Source organism: Gouania willdenowi, chromosome 10, assembly GCF_900634775.1.
Source record: "Gouania willdenowi chromosome 10, fGouWil2.1, whole genome shotgun sequence".
Classification (NCBI taxonomy): Eukaryota; Metazoa; Chordata; class Actinopteri; order Blenniiformes; family Gobiesocidae; genus Gouania; species Gouania willdenowi.
Genome location: NC_041053.1, coordinates 24,477,403 through 24,498,208, shown reverse-complemented (window position 1 = coordinate 24,498,208; position 20,806 = coordinate 24,477,403). Strand labels below are relative to the sequence as shown.

General features: G+C 36.9%; 3 protein-coding genes across 6 annotated transcripts in view; 1 reads left to right on the top strand and 2 right to left on the bottom strand.

Moving 5' to 3' along the window:
* Positions 1-384: 384 nt before the first annotated feature.
* insb (preproinsulin b) lies at positions 385-1,399 on the top strand. Its single transcript, XM_028460106.1, has 2 exons — positions 385-574; positions 1,251-1,399. The coding sequence occupies exons 1-2, from the start codon at positions 385-387 to the stop codon at positions 1,397-1,399; spliced, it is 339 nt and encodes a 112-aa protein (XP_028315907.1).
* Positions 1,400-1,923: 524 nt separating this feature from the next.
* On the bottom strand, positions 1,924-12,589 carry hmmr (hyaluronan-mediated motility receptor (RHAMM)). Of its 2 annotated transcripts, XM_028459763.1 has the most exons (20): positions 12,445-12,589; positions 12,159-12,257; positions 11,463-11,548; positions 11,307-11,387; positions 9,785-9,973; positions 9,609-9,695; positions 9,393-9,504; positions 9,245-9,310; positions 9,030-9,103; positions 8,735-8,805; positions 7,140-7,423; positions 6,900-7,048; positions 6,608-6,822; positions 5,274-5,390; positions 4,968-5,153; positions 4,511-4,873; positions 4,361-4,424; positions 2,446-2,622; positions 2,203-2,365; positions 1,924-2,108 (listed from the first exon to the last, which is right to left on the bottom strand). In XM_028459763.1, exons 1-20 carry the CDS (start codon positions 12,488-12,490, stop codon positions 2,092-2,094), a joined length of 2,646 nt encoding a protein of 881 aa, XP_028315564.1. In that variant the 5' UTR covers positions 12,491-12,589; the 3' UTR covers positions 1,924-2,091. The 2 variants fall into 2 exon arrangements, with proteins under 2 accessions (XP_028315564.1, XP_028315565.1); XM_028459764.1 differs by lacking the exons at positions 1,924-2,108; positions 2,203-2,365 and having other exon boundaries at positions 2,488-2,622; positions 4,361-4,419.
* A 1,858-nt stretch (positions 12,590-14,447) lies between these two features.
* The window catches only part of cyfip2 (cytoplasmic FMR1 interacting protein 2), a 42,146-nt gene continuing 35,787 nt past the window's right edge, over positions 14,448-20,806 (bottom strand). Inside the window, exons 26-30 of one of the 3 annotated variants that reach the window (XM_028459386.1) lie at positions 19,168-19,241; positions 17,507-17,601; positions 17,179-17,417; positions 16,022-16,169; positions 14,448-15,916 (exon numbers count right to left, since the gene is read on the bottom strand). In XM_028459386.1, the coding sequence (XP_028315187.1) occupies positions 15,749-15,916; positions 16,022-16,169; positions 17,179-17,417; positions 17,507-17,601; positions 19,168-19,241 (724 nt within the window). In that variant the 3' untranslated portion in view covers positions 14,448-15,748. Of the gene's footprint in view, positions 15,917-16,021; positions 16,170-17,178; positions 17,418-17,506; positions 17,602-19,167; positions 19,242-20,539; positions 20,713-20,806 lie in introns of those variants that run through there. The other 2 variants (XM_028459385.1, XM_028459387.1) reach the window with 2 other exon arrangements.

Sequence of the window (20,806 nt, the reverse complement as noted above, 5' to 3'; positions counted from 1 at the left end):
GTCTCTCTAGCTTGACTTTGTCTGCATAGGCACGTGATGATTTTATGAATTGAGAGATTTAAGGGTAGTGTCCTACAATGGTGCATTTAACTTTGACTTTTCATTCTGCCCTTTGATTTCCAATGAAATAATGAATTATTCAGTTCTGTGCGCACTTCAAAGATCTTCCATATAGTTGGAAGCATTCTGGATTGACAGTAGTTATTTTACTGTTATCCATTCAGATTTAAGAACATAGAAGTTTTAAAAAGTGTGGATAACTGTATTACGTCATTACTTTGCCGACTTTTCTTTTTTCAAAAATCTTTGAATTGATAAGATGATTTACTTTATTGAGTCTGAAGTTATCCTTCTCTGCTCTGTCCATGCAGCAGTGGTCATCCTATGGCCAGGTTACCACTGACAACACTCATGTTGTTACTGCTGGTAATTTCCTCACTAGGGGCGTCCTCGGCCCCCGTCCAGCATCTGTGCGGCTCCCAACTGGTGGATGCCCTTTACTTTGTTTGTGGAGAACGGGGATTCTTTCACCATCAGAGCCAAATCCACAGGAGGGACCTGGAACATCCCCTTGGTAAGGACCACCATCACCCAAAAAAAAAAAAAAAATATATATATATATATTTTTTAAAGTACATCCTGGTTTATGAAGGTTTAGAGAGCAACAGAACACCCCCCCCCCAAAAAAAAAAAAAAAAAAAAAAACTCCATCTGGCTTTGTACATTTAGTCTTTGTATGCTGTGTTCAGTCGAGTGAAAATGCCAGACAAAGTTGTAACCGAGTGGGGAAAAAAATGTTTACGGATAAGAGACTAAAAAAAACTTTCTAAGAATAAGTAATTCTTTGCATCAGAGGCATCGTTGCTGTGCAGAGGATCTTCTTGAGTCTCCTTTTAGTTCAGTGCTGTGTTCTGCCATTTGGCCACTTTGCATTGCTTTCAACAGCTTTAGTGCAACAAATCAATTCATCACAACTTCACAAGTTTTTTGAAATCTCAGAACCCTACACCAAGCCGTTCCCAAAATGCAATTTTTTGGGTCTTTCAACTCAAACTTTCAAACATTTAAAGCTATGATATGCCTGGAACCTCATCATATCGCCTCTTCAAGCACAGGCTAACAGGACTAGATAAAAGGAGAGGTTCAGACTAAGCACTCATCAAGTCTCTATTAAACTGTGAACAGTAAATTGTGATTTAAGGGGTTTGAGATTAGCACAAAAGCTAAAGAAAACCATCTGCACTTTGAAGGCTTCCTGTCCAAAAGGGTGGAACTGGAGCGGCAGCAGCTGTGGAGGACTCTGTCTACCCACGATGAGCCAAAGGTAAAGAGAGGCATTGTGGAGCACTGCTGTCATAAGCCATGCAGCATTTACCACCTGGAGGACTACTGTGACTGACCCAGCACCCCCGACACTGCTCAGAGCTACCAGAGAAGCTCCTAAAGTCAATTCAAGGCCTGATTTTTGCTTGCTGTTTCATCAACTGAAGGAAATAAAGCTTCATGACCTATAAACCAAAGGATCTGTCTGCACAAATATGACTGTGTTCTTTTGCAGCTGTGAGTGCAGAATCATTGGATGCAGCAGGCTTTTGATGAGCTCCAGTCCTACAGTGCCCCCTACAGGCACCAAATCAACACAGCAAAGAACATGAGCAAATGCTCTTTGGTTTAAGAAAAGGAACACTTAATCAGTAGAAAAATAAGACAAACTATATATACTTTCGTGTCAAACCATGTTTTGCCTGCCTTTATTAGCAAATAGAAAAAGGAGATTGATTAAAAGCCAAAACACATCAATTACACGATTGCTCTGAAACCAAACATTGGTTAATGGCAATAGGAATTTCAAGATTTATTCACAAAAAAACATACAATCAAATGATATGAGTAAGACTTACATTTATCTATTTTGCTCCCATCTACACTAAAGCTGCTAGAAAAGTAAATCTTTTTAAATACACAGCAGGTTAATATACTCTTTGGCAGCTCGACTCCCTACCTCATCATAAATGTTCATTTAAAACATCTAAAACAACTCGTCAGATAAAAACAACAGTGTGATTAATCTTGTGTGAAGGTAGAGCTCCATTAGATGAAGTTGTTTCCTGTCAAAACAAATAAACCAAGTATTTGAAATTATTCCATTACTGATTTGGAGTAGGTTCACACATTGTGATGAATCGTGTATGTATTGCTCACCTTCTCTAAGAGGCTCTGTAGAGTCAGTTTGCCTGTTCTCTTTGTCGTGTTGGAAAGCTTTGCTGGGATCAAACCTGCGGCGAGGAGAACCTGGAAGCTTGGACTTCAGCTGCTCTAGATCAGCTTTCTGCCGACTCACCTGCGAGCGAAGCTTAGTCACCTCCTACAATGGGGAAGCAAAGACTTCTCCTTCAAATTGTGCGCTCAGGTGTTTTCAAACAGCATTGTACGTACGGTTCTCACCTGTTTTAGGGACAAGTTCTCATCTTTGAGTTTATTCACATGTTTGATCTTCTGTTTATGGTTTTGGTGTCCCAGGAGGCGAGCGTACGCGTCTGCCAGTTTGTTCAGCTCTTCCTCGTTTGCCCCGTTCTCATTAATCAGTGCGTTTCTCTCCGCTGCAAAAGCATTGAGCTGCTCCTGTGGGCACGCAGACCAATAAGCATTTATCGGGTTTTAATCAACCGCTTCGTTCGCCCAAAAGAGGATTTATTACGCTATTCCACATTTTGGGGGTTCTACAATAGGTTTGGCCAGCCCAATAAATACTAAAGATCACCGAATTTTCAGAGGCAATTTACCAGTCGATTGAGGAAAAAAAAAGCTGAGGTTTCAGATTACTATAATTGCTCAATTTGAACAAGCTGATGTCAGCTTGTGACAAAGTGCTAACATAGAGACATGGAGAAGACAATGAAGCAGGTGTGACCGGGATGTGAACTGGGTATTCATGGAAACAAACAATTATTTCTGACACAAGATCAATTTCAAGTTTATACAAAACGTAACACAAAAACTGGAAATGAAGTCAATAATGGTTTTGTACAACACATTAGCATCGCTTTGAATCTGGATTAATCAAATACATCTATTCCAATGTAATGCATTTAGACTATAAAAGCATAACTGGAATTTTATTTATATTTAAATTACTAGAAACAGATACCGAAGTATCTTCTAAGGACCAGCACCAGGGTTGGGGTTAATTACAATTGTAATCGCAAAATTGATAATTAATTACAGTTGTGACGTAATTATAATTGTAATTGAAGAAAATATGTTGCTGTTGTAATCACAACTATAATTGAGTTCAGATAATTTACTTTCTAATTGTAATTGACATGGAAATTCTATAAAAACTGTCAATTACAATTTCATTAAATGCAAAACTGGGGAACCATGTTACATTTCTATGGTTTACACATACGTAGTTAATAATTATTAAAAATATGTTTCAGATCAACTTTTCAGTGAAACTTAATGATCATTTTACCATTTAAAAAGAAAAAAATTGAAATTGAGGGGTTTACTGACTGAAAAAAGGCTCAGACGCCCACACCAAAAATATTAATATCAATATTTTCATGGATAAAGAATCCTAATAAGGAAACCAAGAGATGAAAAACTAATTAGATGATGGATCATATTTTTTTGTGTATTTTACAGATGATTTAAGACATGGGAGAAAACTGACCCGTTATCATAAGAGATGCTAAGAGAAAGCTAACACAATGGGGTTATTTATTAAAGGCTCAATAATTGTGATGAATTGAATTTGAACTTTAGTAATTGAGAATGCAAATGTAATTGATTTACGGGGTGAAAAAATAATTTAATCTTAATTGGAAAAAATGTCGGTCAACATAATTGTACCCGCGTTGTAATTGAACATGGATAATTGAAGATGTAATTGTAATTGGAAAATGTAATTGACCCCAACCCTGACCAGCACATTCAGTCACACATACATGAAAGTGAATTACTGTATATCTTATAATGCTTCATAATATATATTTTTAGTGTAGTATAACATTCTTTCATGCTCCTGTGGTCCTCTAGTTACACACTTCTGCTTCAAATCCATTTTTTAAAGACTCCTAAAGTCTAGATCAACAGCCTCGCAAATAATCTAACTTCTCAGCTTCTTGAGACTCCATCACTGTGAGTGGCCATCAGCTCTAGTGTGTTCATCGAAGCACTGAGCACAGCTGACAGAAAATAGAGAATACAGAAACTAACTTTTAACAATTTTAAACTTTGAAAATGAAAAGACAGACGAGATCGTCGGCGAGTTGGACACCTTTGCCATTTTGGAACCACCAATGAGAATACTAAAAAGCTTTAATGAACGCTAATGTCGGCTCGTCAGATGACTGACCTGGAAGGGCTTAACATTGGCGTACAGTTCTTCATACGTCCGCCTCCAGAGCTCCATTTCTGAACTTGATGAGAAACAAAAAAGGAGAAGAAAATTTGTCATTTCAACTTCCACGTCACAGTATTTATAGCAATTATCAACCTTCCTTACCTTTTCTCCTGTGTTTCTGTAATTCGTCTCTGGAGTTCCTGATGCTGCTCCTCCCTCTCCCACTGCAGTGTGACTTTTTCCTGAGTCAGCACTTTAACCTGCTCTCCTAGAGCCTGAATCTTCTCCTCCATGAGGTCAACTTGGCCCTGGAGAGTCAACTCTTGTGCTTTTTCTAACTCACTTTCTTGACTACCCGTGCTCTGCTGTGTCTGTATCTCCAGTCGCTGGAGAGCCTCTTCCTTCTCCTTTGTCAGCAGCTGAAGCTCCTGCTGGAGCTGATTGATTTGGGCGGCATGACTCTCCTCACTGGCCTTGATCTCCTCGTCTCTTTCCGCGAGACGAGTCTGCGCCTCCAGCAACAATCTAACAAGTCAAGCAAAATAAAAAAAGAAGTCTTTAAAAAGGTGCAAGAGTGAGTGTTATGTCTGCAGGTATTGAAAGGGCGTTTTAGGAATACCTTGCATTCTGTTCTCTCGCTTTTGCTTCAGCCGTCTGCTTCTCCTGTTCTTCAATCGTCTCCTGCTTTTTTCTTATTTCTTCCTCTTTCTGTTCAACCACTTCCTTTAGCTCCTTCTCTTTCTGATGGATCGCCCTCTCCAGTTCTTCTTCCCTTCCTTTTGCTCCCTTCAGCTCCTCCTTTACGCTGCAAAGTGAAACAGGCTCTCTCTCTGTGATACTTGCACACTGACAGGCTCCTGACTTTAAAGAGCACACAGATCCCATTTTATGTCAACAACCAGATATAGTGACACTGGGATCTCACCTCTCCAGCTCAGTGACGAGATCTGCCATCTTGCTCAGTATGTTGGTGCGCTCCTCTTGGTGTTTCCTCACAGCAGCAAAATGTTCATCTTTTAAAACAGACACGTTTTTGCTTTCACTGAAATGACAGGCAAACAAACAGTTGGACTGGATGCTTGAAACACAAGCAACGATGGATTTCAGTTAGAAAACAAGGATGAATAACAGGATTACCTCAATTTACATGTATTAATTGATGGATCAATTTTAATAAATGATGAATACAAATCTTGTTTAGATAGGTTAGAGCAGGGGTTCTCAACCTTGGGGTCGTCAGACGCCTTCAAGAAACAAAGAATATTTTTGGAGTAATTTGAGCCCATTTTGGTTTATTTTTACCCTTTTTCTGCAAACACACCAAACTGGCCATATTTTCATCACTTTTTCTTGCCATGTTTTGGCACCTTTCAATGCATTTTTGCTACATTACTCCCATTTCTGCACATTTTCAGCACTTATAAACCCTTTCCACCACTTTTTCCACCTAATGTTGCATATGTTGACCCATAACGGTCACTTTTAACCTCTTTTCATTTTCAATTAACCACATTCACAGTTTGTCATGCCCATTATTTGCCAATTTAAACTAATTGTTCCTACATTCTAAATTATATTTTACTTTAAGATGGCTATATACTATGGCCAAAATAATAATAAACCCAAGATAAATAAATGTGGTTATCACAGATTCATAGAACAATGACTCATCATTTTGCTGACTTCATAGATAGGCCACTAAAAGCTCTCCCCTCTATTCCCCATTATAGAATGCCCTGTCTCCACCTAACTGTTCTTCATTATGTCTGTTGTCAACCACCTTCAGGTACAGTGGGGGTCCCCGGCCTCTGGCACCTTTATTTTGGGGGTCGTGAGTACGAAAAGGTTGAGAATGGTTGTTCTAATTAAAGAAATCCCGACTTTTATTCCTTCTCTCTTGCATTTGTTGTTTGTTTAAGGTTTGAACTGGTGGTAAAGCAATGTCTGACTTAAAAACAAGAAACTATTCATGCAGAAAACTCAAAAAAAAAAATAATTTTTCCTTTTCTGTCAAACACACGGCGTTGCATGATGGCAGTCAACCATCACAAAACATGGTCCCACTAAGGGCAATGTAGCTTTTAATGGTGAGGCTGCAGGGGTAAAACTGGCACTAAAATCCCACCGAGTCATATGTGAGGAACAGCCCGATATTTTCCCTACATCACTTGTGTAAACTGGGACTACCGATGAAAATCCAGAGAAAAGTGTGTTGAGGACGTGAGGCTTTGGTCACCAGTTTGCCTTGGGGTCCCTCACCTCTCCAAACGCTCTCTGGTGTCACTCAGCTGTCTCTGCAGCTCCTTGTTTTCCTCCAGACTCTTCACCGCCACCTCCCGCCTCCTTTCCTCATCTTCTTCCATGACAGCGAGCTCTCCCAGCACCTCTTCCATCTCGTCCTTTAGTTGTCTGAGCTGCTCCTCTGAGTCCTCCCTTTCCTGTTCCACTAACACAGATAAGGAGTCCACCAGTGCCTGTAACCCAAAGAGAGTCAGCACACTAACAAAGTGATCTTCTTGTAGGAACACATTGTTTCACACACTATTTGAACCTTTTCTTTTGTCAGTTCCTCAGTAAGCATGGCGTGTTCCTCCTTGAGGCGAATCTGTCTCTTCCTCTCTTCTCTATTGATCTCCTTCAGCCCCATGAGTTCATTCTTTAACTCTTCTACTCGCCTCAGTCCCTCCTCCTGAGTTTTGTCTTAAACCAAAAATAATTCAGGTGAAATTTCTTCAGCCAAACTAAGATTACTACGACATTTAGGCACGGATTGGGTTTGGATTAAACGTACTTCTCTGCTCCTCAGAGATCAGACACCTCTGCTCCAGATGTGCCACCCTCTCATCCAGCTCTCTCTCAGTTCTGCGGAGAACCTCTCTTAGTCGAACAAGCTCCGCCTCTTGCTGGTGGATAATCGCTTGCGAGTCTTCAACTTTTTGCTTGACCAACTTGATTTTCTCCTCCTGGTCACTTGCAGACTTTTGCAAGGACTGAAGCTCCTCCTCTTTTTCTTTCAGCATCACATGAACAGTTTTTAAGTCTTTGTTTTGCTGTTCTAGGTCAGCCTCCAGTTGCCTATATAGAAAAAACACACAAGATACTTTCATAACAATATACTTGAAGTTTTATACATAAGGCTGATACTACGCTGTCATTATCACATGACACCTGTCATTAGCATGAATAGGTCGTTCATTACCTTAACCCAGAAATGGGCAACTTCTATCACAGTGGGGACCACAAAAATGTGATTGTCTGATCCGAGGGCCACATTATCAAAATTCATGTCCGCATACAGAATAATGACCAATCTGAGCATTAATACAGGACTAAAGAATTCATTTTTTTCTTTGTAGTCCTTTGTGTGGGTTTTTTTTTGTGTGTGTTTATTTTTTTTAGTTTTCAGATATTCCGCATTTTTTTTTTAATTAATTTTGTAGATTTTCTCGTCAAAATATTGTTGTCTTTTTGTGTTTTTTTAAGTTGTTACGTCATTTTGTGTAATTTTGCATGTCTTTGAAGTGCTCCTGTATATGTTGTTGTTTTTGTAGTCATTTAGTGTGTTTAAGCAGTTGTTTTGTGTGTCTTTGTTGTAATTTTGTGTTTTCTGAATCATTTTTGGTAGCGTTTTTGTGGGTGATTTTTTGCTACTTTTCTTGACACTTTGTGCATTTTGCTGTTGTTTTCTGTGTTTCTGGAGTTTTGTGTATTATGTAGTTCTTCATAGAACTTCCAACTTCACGAATTACAATTTTGTTTTGGGCGGCAGCACAAAATTAGACCCTTAACCCTTCGTAGGGCTGGGCGATATGGACCGTAACTCATATCTGGATTTTTTTTCTCTCAAAATGGCGATATACAATATAAATCTTGATAACTTTAATTCAAATAAAGTTGCACTAGAAAGACAAATCAGGGTTAAATTTGCTTTTGAAAAATCCCACACAGCTGCACAATGTGTATAAAAATAAAACAGATAACTCAATATATCTCAAACCTCAATATATCGCCCAGCCCTAACCCTTTGTTACCCTAAACCTACCTAACCACACTAGATCCCTCCACCTAACCCAAAAAATGCCAACATAGCTCCAAAGGTGTCATCATTTAGTGAAATGTGTCATAATTTAGCAAACGACACTTATCCCCAGCGTTAATCACACCTAATCCATGCTAATTACAGCCCTATGTATAAAACATCAAGTAAAGTGTTCCCGAAACTGTTTACAGTTCACAGATAAATACAATGAAAGGGATGAAAAACTCAGTGGACTTAATCTTACACCTGTTAAAACATCTAGAATGTGTACTTGTGATATTGTTTAAGCAATATCAAGTACACTTTCAAGTCATATTTACCAAGATACAGCTTTAAAATTCAATTACCGGATTTTCTCCACTTGTGAGCCGACAGCTGCGTTCTCATCCGTCTTTTCTTGTAACTTTATTCGCAGATCCTACAACCAAGATATTGGATTAATTCATTGTGATTTACACAGCCATGGAATTTAACACCCATCTAATGGTGCTATAACAAAATTTAAAGCTGCTATTAGAGCCCAATTTTAAAGAAGAAAATATATTGTTTCCACATGAGCGAGTTCAAGCATTTTTCTTTACTTTGTATGAACTACATGACTATTGATTTTGTACATTTTATTTGAATATGTAAAGTCATCACCTGGATCTGATCATTGGCTGCATCCAAGTATCCCTGCACTACTTTGACTTCCTGCCTCAGCTCCAATATCTCAGCTGGGGACAAAAAAAAAAAAAACATAGATTAACAGTTTGACTTTTCCACCTTTCACAATAAATCTAAGTCAACAGGTGTTACATAATGACAATAATTAACAATATTAACCACGAGTATAAGTGCATAGTAAAAAAACTCACCCAGTAACCTTGCATTTTCATTCTCCAGCTCCTCGTTCTGTGTTTTTGTAACTTGATGAAGTTCCTCTGTTAGAAATATGTATTATAATAAAAACTAGATGAGCTCTTTAACACATGAAAATGAATACACAATAGCCATACTTCATACCCATATGTTTATTCCTGTCCTGTAACGCAGTAACAGTATTCCTGGAAACTTCAAGATCAGTCGATATAACCTTTACTTGACCTTCACTATTTACTTGCAGGACACTTAACTCCTATTCAAAAACAAAAAGAATAAAGATTGTTTTTCAAATCTAGTGCAAAAAATAAAACACTTTGTGACTGTGGTTTTATAGATGATAAACATAAAAAGTCTTGCCTTGTTTTTAACATCAAGATTGTTTTTTGCTTCCATCAGCTCCATTGTAAGCGAATTTATTCTCTTTTTTGTCGTATCTGCGGAAACCTAAAATGTATAAATATGAAAGTAATTTTTATTCATGCATTAACAACAGACATGCCCCATTTATACATCTTAGATTATAACTAGCACACCTTGTTTTTGAGAAACTCATTGATTTTCTTGAGTTCTGATCGCTGTCTCTCGAGAGACGTGACACTGGCAGTGAGGCCTGTCTTCTCCCTCACTGCAACCAGCAGCTTGCCCTCCACCTTCTTCAGCTCCTCCTGAAGGGAAACCAAAAGGCGGTCCTGCTCCCCTCGCTGCTGCACCAAGGACCGGATCTGGACAGCAAACAAAAAAGCAACCTCTGTGATATACATAGTAATACGAGTATAGAATGATCTAGTAGTTTGAATATGAAAAAAAGCCACTGGCGGTAGCATTTAATTGCATTTATTCTGTCATTGCAGAGCCACGCTTTAAACACTTGCACCACACAAATCGACCAGTTTTATTTGATGCGAAATATGTTGTCATTTAAGATATAAGTAGTACTTACTCATATTTTGACTATTATAAGAATATATGTTCAAGTAGAATAGAAAAGAATAGAGCAGACATACGCAACTGGTGGCCCTTGGTCTAATTTTATGTGGCCCCCAAAGTAAATATACAAAATGACAGAAAAATACATAAAACAAGAGCAAGAATACATTAAAAAAAGATACAAAGAAATACAACATTGTTGTCATCATTTGTCTACAGTCTCATTTTGTAAAATAAATCTCGAGAGAATCGTATTGTGAACCCAGTAACGTGAATCGAGCCGTATCGGAATTGAGTGAATCGTTACATCCCTATTTTTGGCAGATATAAAAAAAGATGAAGTGCTCAATTAAATGAAAAGCTGTGTACAAGCAGGATCCCTAAACCTTTGTTGTAGGGATGTAACGATTCACTCAACTCCAGATACGATTCGATTCACGATACGATTCTCTCACGATTTATTTTACAAAATAGGACTGTAGAAAAAGGATGACTGAAAAATATTCCTTTATTTTTTGGGGGAAAAAAACTATACTGTTTTCCTTTTATTTTTCATTGTCAAAAGAATCCCTTGATAAACTATTCAAAACAATGCAATTTAACTAAAAAGAAATCTTGAATGAAATAAATAAAGGAATAATACAAATGAAGAAGAAGCCTATTAATTTAAATTCTGGTTCTATAGTAAACAATGCAAAACTGCATAATATTTCCTTTTCTTTTTAAAAGTGCAACTGAAAATTTATTTTGTGCCTTAACAATTGGACTTAAAAAAAAAAAAATAAATAACTGGTAACCCAGTGGTCGGTTGGCATGGAGATATCTTGCAGTGAAGAAGAGATGCTATGCTAGCAGACAGAGCTAATAGAAAAACGTGAATTTTACAGATATTCACGTAATATTACAGATATTTTTCAGTGCTAAAGGGGTAAGGAATCATTTATGAATATGTTTAAGAGTAGAAGGCCGCCAGAAAGAAAGTATTAGCGGATTCTGCCCGCCGCCAACACTTCTGATAGTTAAAAAAGGTACTGCGATTCAATTTTCACAGTATCAACGTGAATCGTGATACCTGAATCGATTTTTAACTGCCTTACAATTAATCATTACATCACTACTTTGTTGTACCTCATTCTCCAGAAGTTTCTGTTGTTTCCGTTCCAAGGTCATGCCATTCCTCTCTTTCTTCACACTACTAGAACCATCAACCTGTCAATGAAAAAGTGAAGTAAAACAAAAAGTGGGCTTAATGATGTTATTTGTAGCAGTAGGTGATAAACTTACGAGACCGTCCACCGACAAAGCTCTGCGGACAGGAGACATCAGGATACTTCTGGAAGGAGAAGGTGGTGGAGGCAGCAGAGAACCCCCTTCAAGTTGGGGTACAACATGAAATGTTATCATAAACCTCTAGCCTAAAAAATAAATAATAATAAAAATAAAAACTCTAGCACAGGGGTCTGCAACCTTTACTCTCAAAGGGGCTATTTTGACTCATCTCACCTGGACTAAAATCCTCCCAGAGCCAAAAAAAAAAAAAAAAAAACCTTCTCAATGAAGACAATACAGTGTATTAAATTATATTATTTTATACAGTTAATAAAAAAATATTGACTAATTTTTACGAGTTAATAGCTTTGAAGGGCTACAAAAAATAACTTGAATTTGATAACACATGATCATGTAGTTCAAACATGCTAATTGTTCATTTATTGCCACACATAAAACAGGAGGTGAAGTAGGAAGATGCTGATTCATTGCACAATGTGATTTATTTATAGGTTAACAAATAGGTTTATCATTATGTATTTGAAGTTAATGTCATTAATCATCAATACCCTCTGTGTAAGAAATAAGATACAACTCATTATTTTGATTTTTTTTTTTTTTAGCCATTGCAAAAGAGTCAAAGAGCCACACGAGGCTCCTGAGCCGCAGGTTGCAGACCCCTGGATGATGGTAAACAGAGCCAAAACCTACCAGGTTTAAGAGGCTTGAATCGGTCAGATTTGTCAAAAGACGCGGCCCCCTTTGGGTCCCCAGGTTTGATCTCATAGGAACCCGGTGGTGGGGCACAACCTTCACCCAGCACAGCAGCAGAAAATCACACAGAATTCTCAACAATACCAACAACACACTTATATGTTAACATCAGATAGCCTAGCCGTACTTTAACTTTGTTAGCAGCTCGGTAAAACAAACAAACAAACAAAACACTGTTATTAACTAACTTGCCCAGGTTTTAAACACTGCTGCTGTGACTCACCTACGTGTTCATTGAACCTCTTCAACGGGGCCCTTGAAAAAGACATTTGAAATCAACCGTTCGTCCGTAAACAGTGATTGTTCTCAAAGTTCTGTGACAGCAGTAGATGCTAAATAGCTTAGTTGCTAATGTTGACGGACAGCAAACGCCCAGACCGCTGAAATTTCAAAATGAACGTCACGCGTATGTTTTAGTACTGGCGACCAATAGGAATTCAACTCACGGTGACGTCATGACGCACAACGTCATGTCATGCTGTGGAAAACTGTTTATTTCTAGGGTTGAAACAATGAAACTGCCCCCCCTACACCGTGACATTTATTTTTTTATTTTTTTATTATTTTTTTTTTTTTGGGGGGGGTTCTATAATGTTTGTAATTCCATAAAAAAAAGAATACTTCATCATAGCAAAAGTCCATATTCATAAATGTAAATTCACTTCCAAAAATCATGCATTTAAACTATTTTTATTAGAGTTTCAACAATACACAGAATCCATTTGACCTTCATCGAATCTCAAAGCTGTAAAAACTATTGATTACTTACATTAATTTAACTGATTCATCTGAAATGAAAGTTATTAATTCCTGTATTTTGTACTTTCATTATATATTTCTTGAATCTTTCAGTAAAATGTCTCTATTTATTGTTTGTTACTGAAATTCAATAAAAAGTGGCATAAAAAAATAAAATTAAAATTAAATAAAAATCTATGAAGCCGCAGATTATTTATATTTTTTTTAAACACATCCATTTTATGAAGTCCATACACTGTACCTGCCTCTGTGTTATGATTTTTTTTATTTAAAAAAATTATAATTTAGAATCAAATGTAGATTTTAGTGTTATTATGTGAAGGTATATCATTCATACCTGCATTGCTTCCTTTATTTTTTTTATTTTGTTAATTTACTTTTCATTTTTACATTCATTCATTTATTCATACTTTTTTTTGCTTACAGTGACAAGACAAGTAAGGATAAAGTTGCATCACACACATATTCAGTGGGGTTGAAGTCTTTTTATGACTTATTCTCTAATAATAAAAGTTAGATTAATGTATACTTTGTGTATAGTTCTTTTTTTATCTTTTTATCTATTGTTTTTTTTTCTCTTTCTATTCTGTAATTAAAACAGCTCCATATGTTAATTATTTGGTATTTAAGTGGACCTGTTTGGCTTACATGAATGAATCATTATTTAAAGGTGATATTAGATGATATTTCACTGTAATATAACATGTATTTATGTATATGTCCAATATCAGCATATTACAATTGTTGACTAAATTTACACTAATACAGGAATATTGTTTTTAAATAATTTCTCATTAATGATGAACTACATAGTATAGGATATATTACATTAATATACAGTTTCAGATCAATCTATGAAAGGCACAAGAAAATTGCAAAACTTATGCTCAAACTTTGAGGGAATATGTAGGTTATGTGTTTTTTTTTTTTTTTAAATGAACAGGAAACTATGTACTGAAGACTGCATACTGCAGTTTAATTAGCTTCCATGAAAAAAACACCTAAAACACCCTCAGCTGTGCTTTGAAATGTAAATCTAATATGCCTCCAGCAATGCGTATTAAAATAACAAACAATGGTTGGGTTGTTTTCAGTTAAACATATTTTTATTTCATGGAAATACAACATAATACATCATTTCAAATCCTTTTGGCAGGACCATTGTTGTACATTTTATATTCTTTTATCCATTTTGTTTTGTAGTTCAAACATGGTCACTTGTACAACAATATCATAAACAAATCCTCATGTCACAAATGGAGCCATCGATGACAATAAATTACATTTCCCATGCTAAGGTTTGGTGATGACACATTTTGTACCTTCAATTTTTATGATTTTTTTTTTTAACCCTTTTAACTGAACAGGAAGTTGGAGCTGAATAAATGTCTAAAAAAAAAAAAAAAACACAAGTTACAAAAAGGAATAAAACAAAACAAAACCAAAAAAAAAAAAAAAAACCTGTCTTCATTCAATAGAATCAAAACAAGGAAAACAAAGGGGCTGTTAATGGTTACTCATTATTATTTAATTTCTTTGTTATACGAATAAAAATAAAAATAGGGGCACACTTTGCATAAGTTGATAACACTGCTAAATCTATCGCAAAAGTCCAGAAAAAGTAAATCCAGCAACTGCCTTTTAATCATAATTGACTTCAGTTTATTTATTTATTTATTTTATTCTTTTACAATATCCAAGCAGTATTGCATTTTTACTCATTCGCACTCAAAACAGCTTATTCTATTACGGTACTTTCTTTTCACAACCTGGAGATTTCTTTTAACCTTGTTACTCTTGTATTTTATATTGTAGAAAAAAAAAAAAGAAAAAAAAAAGCTGTATCTTTTCCACCATTTAAATATCACCACTGAATTCATAATGTATAGAATATAAAAATCTTTTCCTGACCACAACAGAGAAAAAAAGGGGACTGTTTTCAGTCAATACAGAGGCAAGTGTGTGTCAAATATGTGTTAATAATAATAATAAAAAAACCAAGTTAAAAACAAGAACAATTACAATACGCAACACTTCACTTCTGTCCAACAGTGACATTTACAGTGTAGCTAGTAACAAAAGTTTGGAGGTATAAGAAAAAGAAAAAAAAGTTCGAAGAAGCCATAAAATAAATAAAAGCAAATGAAAATGCAATATACCTCCATTCCTTTGAACGCCAAGCAAGTGTAGAAATGAATGGTTAGGCCTTTGAATGCATTAAGATGGAGATTGTGTATCATTAGCATTATCAGACCAGATTATCATACACAGATGGAAAAAAAAATAAAAATAAAAACAGGTTTGGGTTTTGTAAGGAGGAGAATGCAGCAGCAGCACGTCAGTGAGAAGATGGAGAAGCACTTTGAGGAACCACGAGACTGTCAGTTACATAACTTAGAAAATGACTGTATATGCACAATCTGTTTGTCTTGTTTCTATAGAGCCACATATTATGGGATGTAGATTCTCTTTTGGGTTTTGTTTTTTTTTTGAGTCAGTGGTCTGATGTAAAATTGTGCAGCTGAAGGCGAAAGTAAAGGCATGCATGCATGTATGCAAGAAGTGAAAGAAAAGGTGTGAAGCCGCATGTGCTGTACGTCCAAAGACACATTTGTTTCCATAGCAAAACACTTTGATGAAGATTTGTCTTTGGATTGAAGATTTTGTTCTAATTTATACATTTCAAAAAATCTGGCAGAATGAGGAAATTAGCATAACGGCTAAAAGGAATGTGTTTGTTTAGTTTTGTTTGTTTGTTTGTTTGTTTTTCAACAGGTGGTTGCCAGGGATTGGTGTATAGGAGGCTGGAAACAACGAACATGCTCCACGGTGGAGCTGTCCGTCTCCACTGCCTTCATGTACTTGTTGAGGATGGCAAAGATCTCATTGTTGAGGATCTGGTACTTCCTGATGCGGTCGGCCATCTTCTTTAGGGGCTGTTTAAAACAAAAAAAATCATGTGGAGTTGCTTACATCATCAATAAAAAACACTGACTTTGATCAATGAATGCTAATAAAAGGGAGGGGAAAAAAATACCCACCACATTTTTGATGATCTCATCCTTGCCGTCCTGTCTCTGGACTTTAAGCAGGTGGTAGCAGAAGTCAAAGAGGTCAAAGCGACGCTGCTGTCCTAACAGCACAATGATGGCACAGCCAGCCCAGTTCAGCCCATCACCAAAGCACTGCCTGTAAAACAAATCCATTAAAATAGCCATTTAGGTGAAGCACAGGCAAAGAAAAGAAATGATATTTCACAACTGTGGCTGTCACACAATCTAATATAGGCTGGTGTTTTTGTCACAGTTTCTGTGGTGATAGAAAAGAACAAGTGGACATGGATTTGAAGCATTTTCCTATAAATCAGAAACAATTTAGCTTGTCATTATATTTAGCTCTATGTCAAACGCATTGTTGTTCACAGGCCACATACAGACCAGTTAAATCTCCAGTGGCCCACAGGTTTTCAGATTCAGAATACTTAAGATTTTAGCAGGAAAAAGAGAAATTTCATCATAAATGTGCCCTAGTTTGCACTAAATTACATATAAAGTATATGACACCGACAATATCCAAGCAAGTAACCTTAAACCTAAATTCACTTACATGTCCTTGATGTTATGAACAACTGTTATTCAATTTAGTAGAATACTTTAAGGAAAACTGCAGGATTTTGAAAAAGATTAGATTTTTTTTTTCATTAATTTGAGATGAAAAATTTATGCCATCATGTGATATAAGGATGGGAAATTTGTAAATGTGTATGCATGAGTATTTGGAGGGGCTGTGATATTTACAACCTGAATTATTTTTTTAATTTACACAATGATACATGTTTTTTCAGTAATTTTTACTTTCTCCTGCGGGCCGACTTAGATGCTCTAAAGGGTCGTATTTGGCCCCCGCCTGAAGTTTGACATATGTGCTCTACAGGATCCTAAAAATGATTGAGTAGGGATATTTTTTATCATTCATAATTTTCTACTAGTCTAATCAAGTGCAGCCAAGTTAAGGAGTGATGAGTGCAAAAGTTTCAGTGGCACTTTTTCTAAATAAAATACCTGAAAATGATTTAAATAACATGTTTCCTTTATTATTTCTTTCCGACCGAGGTTTTGTTTTTGATGACCTACATTTTGCTTGGTGGAGATTTGGTGGAGGCTCTGAGTGCTCAGATGTTCAGCTTCCTGTAACTTACTCAGCTGTAAACTCATGTGTGCCCACGGGAATGCAGTAAACAAACTGCATGGCGCTCCACAGACGGTGGAACTCCATACACTCGTCCACATGCATCACGCCGTTCGTGGGCGGAGGTCCACGCCAAACGGCGTCCTGGAGGAAGCTGCGGATGCGCGTCAGAATGACCTCGAACATGGAGAGGCCGCAGCAAAGACGCTCTTTGGTCAACAGGTCTCCCTCACGGGCAATGGCAATTTGCTGGTAAAGATGACACGTGTTTTACAACATTCACAGGGAGGAATCCCAGTGAAATCAAGCAAAGATAGATTCATATTTGTGCGACTCACCTGAGGTGTTCCCAGCCTCTCAATAAGAGGCACCAGGTGAAGGGGAGCATACTTTGCCTCCAGCCTTTTCATCCGTACTTCTAGACGTTCTCCCTCTGTGTAAGACACAAATACCAGAGCTCATGCAGTGGTTCTCAAACTTTTTTTGGCGGGGGTATTTCCCACATTGAATAAAGGTCAACTTTCAAGCCCCACCTGCGCCCATTGCCCGTCAAATAATCCTGGCAAATAACAGGGAAGAAATAACATCATATTGCATAAATGGATAAAAAAAATTAAATCTAAATTAAACTAATTATCTGCATAAAAAACACATTTAACTCATTGACTGCCAAAGACGTCTAAAGATGTCAATTGTGTTTTTCGGCTGGGGTTGCTAGGAGACGAAGCTATCCTGAATATCGAGCTTGTACCATGATGTAGTGACCAACTGGTGCCGTGTAGTTGGCAGCAGCGCACCTTTGGATGAGAGATCACCCATGATGGGCAGAGCTCAGAGGGAGAGGAAAAGAGTTTATGAGACACAAAATGGTGCTACGAGAGTTGATGCTGAAGTTCCCACCAGCTCACAGCAGCACACACTCGACCAAAGCATGTGTGGAACTAAGTGGACTATTGAGAGTGTCGCGATGGTGAGAGAAAATGATTAAAAAAACGGGGCAAGTGGTGACACTCGACATGTCCAGGAGAAGGAGAAAATTGCGTGTGGGGAGAATGACGGGGGGAGAGACTAGGAGGACGGCCAAAATACAGTAAGAAATCCATTCAACTCTGACCTAGATAACAAAATAATAATAATTTTGCCATCAAAAGACTCGTCTCAGTGTTGTTTTTGTAGTTTTATAGAAGGAAACCAATTTTGAGGTGTCCCTAAAGCAAAAAAAAAAATTGCTTCAAAGTCACTAATAGGTTTTTTCAGAAAAAGCCGTTTTTCTCAGCGTTTTGTCACAAACTGGCGATTTGGGTGAAACTTGCCTCTATTCAACTGCTGATTACGTAATAACAAAAAAAATAAATTCTGATGAAAGTACAGTCTAATCTTTCAGAATCTGGTTTTAGATTTCAGATTGTCTTAGTACAAAATATTCTGTGGGTCTTGAGAGATCAGTGAAAATCATCTAAAATGCCTGGCAGTATGGGGTTGGCTGCTCTGAAAATGGCTGGCAGTGAATGAGTTAAAAGTGTGGCAGTCAAAAATGCAGGTAATAATGAAACATTGCTTGCAATATGTGCTAAAAAAAAAAACAAATCAGGAAATTTAGTGCATGTATCAAATAAAAAACAGGGAAAAAGTAAAATCATGTTTCATAATGCAAGTAACATATTTCATGAATCAATAAAAACTCAAAAAATAATTTAAATTAATCAACTGCATTTTAGTTCCACATTACATTTTGTCCTTGGTCCATACAGTATCTAATGCAGTCTAATAATTGAATGCTCTTCTTAATTCATGCTACATATTTAGGCTGTTTATTATGACTTTATTTGTGTGTAGGCATTTTATTTCGTGTTAATGATCTTTATTGTCACCAGTCTTTATTTGCCACCAGTCATACCTCTGTTCCCCCATTAGGGGGCGCGCCGCACACTTTGAAAAGCACTGCACTAATGAGACAAGACAATACAAAGGGACTTTTACACACTACACAAGTCTGTACCTTTGATGTAAACTCTGGGCAGAATATTCTGAAACGGTGCGGCATGGAGCAGGTCACACACCTCCTCCTGGGACTAAAGATTCCAGAAAGAAAACACACACAAAACCAGACATTGGTTGTGAGGAACATCCTCCTCTTTGATTGGAGGCACACGTCTAAAGCATGCAGAAGGGCCAGGAGCCGCGCTTTCAAATGCTGGATTTGGTCTGACAGACTAGACACTCACTTCAATGAGTGTCTAGTCACTTTAATGACTCAGATCAATAGTCATCTTATTGCTGATGGATTACTAAAAAAAAACATCTTCAGCCTGTGCAGCAGGAAACAGCGTGATAGTGTGTGTGGGTGTATGTGTGTGCGCAATAAGGCTGAAATCATTAAGATAAATACGACAGGTCACTGTTACGATATAGATATTTAATCGGACTTTGCGTTTTCAGTTTCAGTGTTTTCAATTTGAATTATGTATTTTTTTTTTTCGGGATGGTTGTCATGGTGATTGTCATTCAAGTCAACAAACCAAAATTGAAACGGAAAAGCAGCATGTTAACAGCCCAGTTAGTTAGAGGTAGACGAGAAGAGGAAGCCATGCAATGATCGACAGGAACACACGCACACACACAGGGAGTCAATGCAAATATGCACACAACTGCCTTTTTTTCCCATGCACACACGCACGCGTGCACACACACAGAGAATGTAAGAGCAGTGTTAATCCTAAATACAGGCAGGCAAAACAAACTGTTCAAAATCAGACTGACTAACAGATCAATGTGCAGCAGTGTTGATTTTGTTGACTAAAAATAATCGTCATAGATTACGTCGATTAAAAAAAATTTTTTTAGTGACAATAACTAGACTACATCTATATTTTTGTCGACTAATGAAAACAAAAACTGTCAATTTGTCACAGGCGACAAAATCCAATCAAAAGTCATGTGATCATTACGCATTAATCACATCAAATCTGTCTGTGTGTATTTACAAACATGAATACATATCTACTATTATCAGGTTGATCAATGGGAATTTAATCTTTTTTTTCTTCTAAATACATTAACTCTTGTGCTTTATATCCGAGCCGACAACAGATTTAGTTGACTAAAACTAGACTATAACTGAAATAGAAACATTTTGTCTAAGACAAAGTTGAATTTTAGTCAAAAGACTATGACTGAATCAAAATCAAAATGAACACTGGTGTGCAGATGTAAAACAAAAACTCTACCAACAACTAGAAATATACATCACCTCTTCATGGAAGACAGGACGGGACTAATTGTTTGTATTTTATTTCAAAAACTCTAAATACACAAAAACAAAAGAAGGAAAATATTCTACAAATCCAATCATAATGTTTGCTAAAAGTTAACAAATCGCCTCCCCCCCTTTTTGGGTTCAAAAATATCATCTTTATCCTTTTGCTTCCATGACAGATTATAAGTGAAACTAAAGAAAACTACAGCAGGCAAAACCAACAAGAAAGTAAATATCAGGTCCGTGCATTATTTCCATAGCAACGACAAGACCCTAAATCCTTACCACCTGTGGTAGTTGCCAGCGTGTAATAAAAAATAAGAGTTGCATTTCAGAAAAAAAAACAATCAATGGTTAATAAATACAGTCAAAGGAGAGAATC

What these genes read in the sequence shown, in the direction of transcription:
- hmmr (XM_028459763.1), bottom strand. Translation starts at nt 12,490, where the DNA reads ATGTCTTTTTCAAGGGCCCCGTTGAAGAGGTTCAATGAACACGTAG. An exon ending in CAGCCAATGATCAGATCCAG is followed by an intron (nt 8,806 to 9,029) that starts GTGATGACTTTA and finishes TCTTGGTTGTAG; the next exon opens with GATCTGCGAATAAAGTTACA. An exon ending in ACCAGAGAGCGTTTGGAGAG is followed by an intron (nt 5,391 to 6,607) that starts GTGAGGGACCCC and finishes CTGTCATTTCAG; the next exon opens with TGAAAGCAAAAACGTGTCTG.
- insb (XM_028460106.1), top strand. Translation starts at nt 385, where the DNA reads ATGGCCAGGTTACCACTGACAACACTCATGTTGTTACTGCTGGTAATT. An exon ending in GGACCTGGAACATCCCCTTG is followed by an intron (nt 575 to 1,250) that starts GTAAGGACCACC and finishes TGCACTTTGAAG; the next exon opens with GCTTCCTGTCCAAAAGGGTG.